The following is a 9,793-nucleotide window of genomic DNA, read 5'->3' on the forward strand; positions in this document are numbered from 1 at the left end:
AGCTTATGGAACAGCTGGGGTGCACATTAACATATATCATCTGAGAACACTTTGTCCTCCGGGGGAAAGAAAACAAGTAACTGTTAACCCTCTATGCGACATTTCATGGACAGCCCAAGGGCACTTGCACCCTCTGGTGTTGGTTTAACATCACCAGTCTGTAGAAAAAGTCTAAGGATCAATTGCTTACTCAACAATAATTGCACTTAGCAGGCAGACTGATTTAAATACGTTAGTGCACTGAAGATGTGTTACATTTATGTTGGCTAATGACTAACTCACCGTATAATTAAGCTTTTCTCTGGCCTGTTTAGAATTAATTTAACATGGCATTCAGATTCAGGCCATTTAATTCAAACATTCAGATTGAAGTAATTTGATTTCCTGAGCAAGTGGCAACAGAACTTTGAACTAGCATTACACACATTTCTAACTATAGCCTACTTCACCATGCAATTATAAAGAAAAGGGTCATCACTTTGTTCAGTATCAAACAATAAATATCTGATGAAGAACTCTTGTAGGTAATTTTTTGGACCACGAAATGTAGGAGAATCATAGAAGGCTTCATGTATTGAGTGCACTAAGTAGAACCATTAAGTGTTTTCCTGTGAGGAAAAACTGAAGAACCTTTCGGTTCCGGAGAGGTTCTGGATATGGTGCTGGTGTATCAAAAATGATAGCCTTCATAATCCTTCATAATGTTGGATCTTGATAGTTGTACTTTATTCTGACATCTAGTTGAACATTGGCATCCACCAACTCTAGCCTCCAGAAAGGTCTTACATCCTTGTGTAAGGACAAACCATGCCAATCCAGACGTGCTGAGCACAAATAATTCACAGGTCCTCAAAGCAAAAAACCAACACACAAACACAAAACATGATACCATGAGATTAGAAAGCCTCTACCAGCCTGCTGTTTGGCTGGGCAGGTGAACATGCAGTGTGGCACAGTTACGTTTCAGGACTGACAGATGCCCGCTTCAATCTGAAGAGGGAAAACAATGCCCCAGATAAATCCCTGTACCTCAGTCCGTACAGGTATGGAGCCAGAGCCTTGGGCAGCACTAGCAGCACATTGCAGACCACCAGTGAGACCCAGAGGTTGGCACGCAGATCCAGGATTCTGTGGCGGCAGTACAGCAGCAGCTCGATGACCAGCACCAGCATGGGGCAAAAGGAGAGGAAAAGGTGCAGGTAGTGGATGAGGAAGGTGCCCCTGGCGCGGGACGAGCGCTCGCCCCTCCACACGCCCGCCTGCCGCGTCTGCCAGCACAGTGCCAGGTAGCCCGACAGGACCAACAGCAGGATTATCAGGATCCCCGCTACCGTCAGCAGCATAGAGACCTGCATGGGCCAGGAGTGGCTGACCGTCAGGACCAGGACCAGAGGCAGGGAGCAGATGTGAAGGGAGCAGGGCGCTGTGGTGTGGTACCACAGGAACACACCGATCGAGGCTGCAGGGAAGAGCACTGACACCAGCCAGATGGCGGCGATGGCCCCCTTCGTACGTGAAAGCGGCCAGAGGGTTGGGTAGCGCAGCGGTGCCAGCACGGCCAACGAGGTGTCCAGCACCATGGCCTTGGTGCTGAGGATGCCGGCCATGTAGAGTGCACCCAGCAGGAAGAGCAGGGCGGCACAGGCATAGTCGGACAAGAGCACGCCGCCCACATTCAGGCATGTGCTGAGCATGTAGACGGACAGGAAGAGCAGGTCACTGAGCAGCGCGTTGGCCAACAGGAGGAAGCGGGTCTGCTGTCGCAAACGGGCACCGGCCAGTACACGGCCAAGAATAAGAGGCGTCACCAGCACCGCCGCCAGGAAGCCCAAGATGGGGCATACCTGCAGCAGGCGTGTGTGCCAAGGCGGCAGGAACACCTGCCACTCACGGGCAAACAGCTCCACTTGGCTCTGGGAGGCGTTGGGGCCCTCCGACAGACGGATGTGCTCCTCTGCGAAACCAGAGCCGTTGTACCAGTTCCCAAACGCACACAGTAGAGACATGAAGAAATCTTGGCTTCCTCCGGCTACGGCTTCCATCGTAGACATCGCACCGCTCTGAGCTTGACTGGCCATTCTCACATCCTGTGCTTCCAGCTTGTGACTGATGGGGAAACTGCACAGCTGCTTCAGCTGGCTGAGTAGACTTACAGTTCAGTGTAGGTGTTTTGGTGACGGCAGGATAGCGGGGGATTGATTGAACAGAGATTAAGTTGTCAGTGGTCTCCCGGGAGACAGACATTTAAGTAAACATTTCTTAAGAGTGTAAATGGCCAAAGGTGCTCTTTTCGCCATTAGCCATTAAGAACGGGCCTCTGGTCAGACAGGTGATCGTGGTGCATAATGTCAGTAACGATTCTGAAGCTTACACTAATAGAGGTACCAGACTTAAGTTTATTTAGTTGCTTTATTATATACTATTTACAAATGTTAAATTATATTTTAAAATAATAATGACATTTGACCGTGACATAGCATATGCAGGTAGTTTCACAGGCAGTAGAAAAAAGATTAGATTACATATTTATTACAAATTTAGAATGCAACCGTTCCGGCTTTTTTATATGTGTGTTATTGATTGCGAAAGCACTGCTACAAAAAGGTCATATCACTACTGATCAGTGACACCCAAATATCCTCAGTACCAGCTGTCACTATGTTACCAACAACAGTGGAATAACCATGACTTTAGTTCCGTTAAATTGTATTCATTTATTTAGCGACACAAACACAATATACATTGTTTCAAAAGGGTTTACAGAGCCCAAGGCTTGAAGCCATTGAACAAGCACAAGGTGACGGTGGCAAGACAAAAACAGTTTAGTGGGGGGGGGTGGGGGGGGGTGAACTTAGATGAACTTAGCTCTTCAGATGAACCTCTCTTTCATGCTCCTGAAGCCATTTTGCTGAAGCCAAGTTTGTTTCCTTTTTACAGAGCCAGGGCCAGTTTTTTTAACACTAACACTGAAAGGACAGCTACGACAACTGAATTCGAGAAAAAGTTTAAAGGATTAGAATCACACACTGTACCTTTAAGACAAGAGGTATGGTTTAACATAGTGGCACTGAGAGCAGCGTGACATGCACAAGACAACACAGCCTGTTTGCTGAGCTATGGGCCCAAATATCATGATTAATTTGAGCATGGTCTCAAGGACAGTTAACTTGACACTATGTTATTTTGTCTAAACCCTCCCCTCGTTCCTGAAGCAGTTCAGTCTGGGTGGTGTGTCTCTGGTTATGACACCGTGTTGACCTGGTTGAGCTGTCGCCTCTTGAACAGCAACTGCTTGAGCGTTGTGTAGATCTCTCGGTAGCGCAGGCCGTACAGGTACGGTGCGAGGGCACGAGGCAGCAGCATGAGGACGCTCATGTTGGTTATGTTCACCCACATGTTTGGCTGGCCTGCCATATACTTGTGCTCAAACAGCGCCAGCTCCACGGTGAACACCAGGCCCGGCACAAAATACAGGAGCAGCAGCACACCGTGGGCCAGCACTGTGACGCGGGCACGCGAGTACCGCTGCTGCCAGATGCCCGAGCGCCGCGTCACCACGTACAGCCGCACGTAGCAGTAGATGATGAGGAGGAAGCAGAGCACGGCGCCGATGGTGAAGAACATGTGGAGGCCCACCATCATCTCCTTCCCCAGGGCCCCCACGGTGATCAGGACCAGGCAGAGAGCGAGCCGCTGCGGGGCATCTTCCTCCAGGGCCTCCAGGATGATAATGAGGGAGAGTGGGTACATGGAGGCCAGCAGCCAGAGCCCCGCCGAGAGCTTCCGGGCACGGGACGGCGGCAGGAGGCTGTCGTAGTGCAGTGGCCAGCGCACGGCCACGTACGTGTCCACGACCATGAAGGTGACGCCCAGCACGGCGCAGCAGTAGGCCGTGATGGTGACAGCCATCGCCACCTCGCAGGCCACGCGCTGGACGGCCACACGCAGCACGGTGCATGTCACCATGGCGAGGTTGACGCTGGCGAAGGTCATGTCGGCCACTAGTGTGTTGGCCAGCAGGAGGTAGCGTGTCTCCTGGCGCAGCACAGGCGAGCAGAAGATGCACGCCACCAGGAGGAGGTCCAGCACCAGCGTGTCCAGCGTGAGCAGGACCGTGGGGACAAGGAAGAGCTCCATGTGCCAGCCATGCATCCTGTCTAGCCAGCTCTCCGACACATTGGCAATGATGGTGAAGGCCATTTAGACTGAGTGATGCCTTTCTTGTAGGGTGGAATTCATATACAAGCTTGTCTTTTCTAGGCCCTGAGAGGTGCAAGTTCCCTGGAAGTCCTTCTTCAAACCCTTTAAAGAAATTAAATCATGAAATAATAAAAAGAAGAATAAAATGTCTGACTTTTAAGCTGAGATATGATAATTGAAATATGTATATAGTAAAATGTTCAGGATTCATTGAATCCAATGAAGTCAAATAAAAATGAAAATCAAATCCTGAATATCAAATGAAGCAACAAAATCTTCCGTGACGGAGAGAGTGAAAATATGAGTCAGTCATTTGAGTGCAAATCAGCCACCTGTTCAAGGGCTTAAACCTAATTGAAAACAAACATGGAAGGCGTTTGTTTCATAGCTGCTGATAGTGATTAGTGTACCATGGGTGATAAGCATCTGATTATCATGTTCTGACAGAACTATCAATGGCATTGGACCAAACATCACTGGCCTCTCCAAAAAGCTTATTAAATTGAGTTTAGTTTATTTAACATTAAGTACAACATACGAGGTGTAACAGTAAGTATTGTCATTGCTATGTAATATATCTTAACATGACTTTATTCTTCTTTTTTTTATTGTTTTGCCTATACAAACTAGGGCACACACTTACTGTTTTACATGGTGACACTAGTCATACTAGATTACACAGCCAAACAATTTTAACTCCCAGAAGACTAATTCTAAACTCTCACAATTTATAGAAGAGCCAGGCTGTGATTCACCACTTACTGAGTTAAGTTATCCATGGTTCGTCACTAAACCAAGTCCTTGGAATACTGCTCGGGTTACACCGTCTATTTATGGCTGGTGGTTTGAGTGTACTTTTCTTCCATAGTCTGCAGTCAAAGAGCTTCAAAATATGCACCTTGAAAAATGTATGAGAATAGTTGATATAGTGTTATTTCATTCCAAGGGCCTCAAATTGTGTTTCAGATTTCAGATCAACCTGCTATGGATAATTAAGGGCAATACTGGACGCAAAACATTTAGCTAATGTTTGTTGATTGCTGTTGTGAAATTACTGATGTTGTCTAGCTATCGATGTCTTGGTAAATATTAAACTGAACTATTCATTTAACTATTATTAACTGTTCTTGATCATTCTTTTCTTATTGGCTTTAGCAATACTTTTTCATTTTATTTCACATACACATAACTTTCCTCAAAACATTTAATTATAATTCTTGACATATCTCCTGTCTGTTCCAACGCCTGACCATAGTTGGCAGTGATGTATCATATTGCATAGTTCATATAATAGATAACAGTATCTGCTTTACGTTAACAGAAAAAAAAAACTGCTTTGTATAAAATGGGTTGTCCTAAAGAAAGGCAAATATCAGCACTGATGTTATAGGCTTTCATTACCTGTTTGTCTAGACCAGTATGTTCCGAGTACAGGAAACCCCCCAAAATCCTCACAATTAACAACATCAACAACGAGCAGCAGAACATATTGGCAAGTGATCGATTCAGGCTAAAAAACAACTCACATCCCCACCTTGTAGAAACGGCGCAAACAGAAACCTTGCTGAAGCTCCTTACCTGTGTCTCAGAGTTCTGGCTACAGGTCCGTCATGCGGCAACCATTAGTCTAATGGCTCTGTAAATCAATACTCTCCAGACTCCCATCGCCACTACTCTTTATCAGTCGATGCGCACACTGTTGACTTATAAGAGATAATGTTGCACGAGCACGACACACCTCATAAGCCATACACATATACCATGGTAACACCACATCTTGGAAAATAGCTCCCAACCCCCAAGCCCACTTTCATCCTACCCCTTGCATGGAAGGAGGCACATGCTGTGAGAGTCCTTATTAACTGCTTGCCATCAAACTGATAACACATTTCCATGAGTTATACGACAAGTTATAAAAGGCTTGCCAAATACTGTGTTGTGGTTCTACGCACACAGAATGGTACAACACATGTGGTGGTCCTGGGTAAGATTGGCCATACTGAAGCAAAAGAACACACTCATATACATTGTGGGTTAAAGGACCAACACGGCTAATACAGCGGGTAAAATAAGTATTGAACACGCCACCATTTTTCTCAGTAAATATATTTCCAAAGGTGCTATTGACATGACGTTTTCACCACAAGTAATCCATACATACAAAGAAACCAAAACAAATAAATTCAGAAATGAAGTGTAATCATGTGAAATGACACAGGGAAAAAGTTTTGAACACGCTTATTGATATTTATTTAATACTTTGTACAAAAGCCTTTGTTGGTAATGACAGCTTCAAGACGCCTCCTGTGGGCCTCTTCTATGAACTCCGATCTTCAGTTCTTTCCATAGATTTTCAATTGAATTCAAGTCAAGTGATTGGCTGGGCCATTTTAGCAGCTTTATTTTCTTTCTCTGAAACCAATAGTGTTTGGGATCATTGTCTTGCTGAAATGCCCACCCTCATTTTATCTTTATCATCCTGGTAGATGGCAGATTATTATCAAGAGTGTCTCGGTATATTTTTCCATTAATCCTTCCTTCAATTATGTGAAGTTTGCCAGTACCTTATGCTGAAAAGCAGTCCCACACCATGATGTTCCCACCTCGAAACTTCACTGTCGGTATAGTGGTTTAGAGTGATGTGCAGTGTCATTTGTTCTCCAAACATGGTGTGTATTATGGCATCCAAAGAGTTCCATTTTGCTCTCATCTGACCAGACTATATTCTCCCAGTATTTCACAGGCTTGGCCTTGAGAGCACTCTTTGCTTTTACCCATCATGAGATCTTGTGTGACACCTTGGTAATGTGACACCTTTTTATAGGCCATCAGTTGGGACTGAACCAGCTGATATTAATTTGCACTGACAAGGGGCTGGACTGCTTTCTAATTACTGATAGATTTTAGCTGTTGTCTTGGCTCTCCATGCCTTTTTGAACCTCCCTTTCTTCATGTGTTCAATACTTTTCCCTGTGTCATTTCACATTATTACACATAACTTAATTTCTGTTTCTTATTTGTTTTGGTTTCTTTATATGTATGGATTACTTGGGTTGATACTAACATCTGGTGAATATTCCATGTCAATAGCACCTTTGGAAATATATTTACTGAGAAAAATGGTGACGTGTTCAATACTTATTTTACCCGCTGTATGTGTACCCTGGCTTCTGTTTATCTGCAATAGCGTGATGAAGCCAGTTAGGTAATTTATTGATGCGTTTTTTCATTACTGAAAAAATCTGCAGTCAAAAACTTGTTTTCAAATAATGTAGATTCACAATAGACACAATCTGGACACTGGTACATCTTTAAGTGCTCCACATTAATTATTGCTTAAGGTCAAATATTTAACACAGCCAATGAAAAATATGAAAGACTAAGGGTATTAAATAATTTGTTGTGTGAAAGTTACATTCAAGTTCCTCAGTGCAACTTGACAATTCCCTTATAGGATTTTAGTAATAAAGCAGTGCACTCTCTTTCTCATAAGGAACTAAATAGTCCTGACAGTAACAGGATTGTCCTTTGCTACTGAAAACTCAAGAGACATCTCCTCCAAGGCCTCATCTTTTTCTCTTGTTCCTCTCATATCCCATGTGTCCCATGTTCCCCCTCCTGAAGTCAGTCAGATCTTCCTCTCCCTCATCCTCTTCCTTGTCCTCCTCAATATCCCCATACTCCAGCATTTTGCCTTTCTCCTCGTCTTCTCGTGCGATCAGCTTGCGGAACATATCTAGCTCCTCTTTGGTCGCCATAGCGAACTGGGACAGGAAGACATCCTCGGGGGTGAAGAGGAAGTCCTTGAGCTTGGGGTTGACAATGAGCGTCTGGCCCTTCTTGTCTGGCGTCTGGTAGAAGCCCCGGCGTTCCAGGAAGCAGTGTCTGCAGCGCAGCTCCTCCATGCTCACCTTGAACAGCTTGGCCTTCACCATTTCAGCCTGCTTTACCCCCATACGGAAGTAGGCATACTGAAAGCACGGGACAGCAGAGGAGACAAAAATAGTTAACCTACTTCTGGATTAAGGAATATTCTCCCTGATGTTCTGAGCATTGAGATAACTCATTCATTTGTGAGGACTGCATGTTGAGATAGTCTTTGTGAGACATAAGACAGCTAATTCATTTGTAAGGCCCATATATTGAGATACTAATCTATTTGTATTTGATAAGTATAGAAATGATGATGCACTTCAACCACCGTTTGATAAAGTGTGGGTATAGTGTGGTCTTTATATAGATGACCATGAAAAAAATACTACCTGAAATTTAAGTTCCAGGTGTTTGAGGTCCTCTTCCATCACCTCAGGAGAATCCCGCAATATGTCTCGCATTTGTTGGGCGGTGAAAAGACATTTCGTTCTGATATACTGGACCGCTGCATTCACTTTCTTGGCAGGTAGCGTGAGTATTTGTGGGCGATAGCTTATTACCCTCTGAATACTACCTGGAGAGGACATACGGGGGTAATTAGGAGGCACGTTCCACATTCCTTCCCAAGGAACACTTGCTAGACAGCACAATATAACAGATACAAATTACACAACGACAGCTTGCCCTTGAAGAATACCTGCCAACTGTGAATCTCACTCACCTTCAACTAGCCCTAGTTTGCACAAATTCTGCATTCGTTGTTGCACGACTGCTCCCTTCTCTGTGTACAAAGCCGGACATTTATCAAAGACTTTGACGATGCTGGAGGAATTCAGACCAAGTGCTAACAGGGCCGTGATTGTAGAGGTGTCATGCGTGGTGGACCGTTTCCCGAGGCTTCTGGTGACACCCTCATACACCTGCTCAGCCTGTGTCTCAGTGAAACCCAGATCAAGCAGAATTCGTAAAGTCAGCTCACTTCCATGTTGCTGTGCAGACGCTCTCGAGGTTTGAGACTCATGAGCGTGAGAGCACAACATTCGACAGGCAAATGCAAACTGCCTCGCATTCTGCTCGGCACGAGCTGCAGACTTCAGAGCAAGAGAGGGCGACAATCTTAAACTCCATCGAACAACCTGCATCGCAATAAGGTCGTGTTACGGACAAAGTTGCGGGTTGTGTAAAACCGGCTGCTTCTTGCGCTCTAAAAACCTTAACAAAGTCGCTGTAATCGTTAATGTTTTAACTATCAACTTACACAACGAATGAGTGGAGCTAACGTAACTTAATTTCGAAAGCAACAACTCTTTAAGCCTCTTAAATTAAACAATATTACAACTACCTGCTGTCCACAAATGCGACTCATGTTCGTCCTTTGACAAAATATTTCCGGAAGACACACGGAACAGGCGAACTATAGTTCCACCCTAGCCTAGTATGACCATACACACATTACAGCGAAGATGAGCTGGAAGCCTTGCTACATCATAACAAAATAAAAATCCACCAAAATTATTTTCGATTTTTATTGACATACACTGTGCTCGAGTTAGAAGATAAAAAAATGTAACTAGCAGCTTTAAATAGAAAGGCTACACAAGCACATAAATTCGGTAATATTTTGAAAGCAATTTTAACATTTTTACCATTACATGGTAAACTGATCAAGTAATAGGATGGACGGGTTTTAAAACTTTATTTATATAATAAATATAAATTT

General features: G+C 44.4%; 2 protein-coding genes across 2 annotated transcripts; both read right to left on the reverse strand.

Annotated features, from left to right (window-relative positions):
- Positions 1-2,848: 2,848 nt before the first annotated feature.
- LOC105906939 (probable G-protein coupled receptor 148) lies at positions 2,849-6,323 on the reverse strand. Its single transcript, XM_012835173.3, has 2 exons — positions 4,963-6,323; positions 2,849-4,302 (listed from the first exon to the last, which is right to left on the reverse strand). The coding sequence occupies exon 2, from the start codon at positions 4,198-4,200 to the stop codon at positions 3,241-3,243; it is 960 nt and encodes a 319-aa protein (XP_012690627.1). The 5' UTR covers positions 4,201-4,302; positions 4,963-6,323; the 3' UTR covers positions 2,849-3,240.
- A 103-nt stretch (positions 6,324-6,426) lies between these two features.
- mterf4 (mitochondrial transcription termination factor 4) lies at positions 6,427-9,513 on the reverse strand. Its single transcript, XM_031560396.2, has 4 exons — positions 9,416-9,513; positions 8,795-9,209; positions 8,463-8,647; positions 6,427-8,171 (listed from the first exon to the last, which is right to left on the reverse strand). The coding sequence occupies exons 1-4, from the start codon at positions 9,437-9,439 to the stop codon at positions 7,767-7,769; spliced, it is 1,029 nt and encodes a 342-aa protein (XP_031416256.1). The 5' UTR covers positions 9,440-9,513; the 3' UTR covers positions 6,427-7,766.
- Between the last annotated feature and the right edge of the window lie 280 nt (positions 9,514-9,793).

Source organism: Clupea harengus, chromosome 22 (genome assembly GCF_900700415.2).
Source record: "Clupea harengus chromosome 22, Ch_v2.0.2, whole genome shotgun sequence".
Lineage (NCBI taxonomy): Eukaryota > Metazoa > Chordata > Actinopteri > Clupeiformes > Clupeidae > Clupea > Clupea harengus.

Coding starts and splice junctions, on each gene's coding strand:
- LOC105906939 (XM_012835173.3), bottom strand. CDS start 4,200: ATGGCCTTCACCATCATTGCCAATGTGTCGGAGAGCTGGCTAGACAGG.
- mterf4 (XM_031560396.2), bottom strand. CDS start 9,439: ATGAGTCGCATTTGTGGACAGCAG. Junction 9,210..9,415: donor GTCGCATTTGTGGACAGCAG/GTAGTTGTAATA, acceptor ATTGCGATGCAG/GTTGTTCGATGGAGTTTAAG. Junction 8,648..8,794: donor CAAACTAGGGCTAGTTGAAG/GTGAGTGAGATT, acceptor TGTCCTCTCCAG/GTAGTATTCAGAGGGTAATA.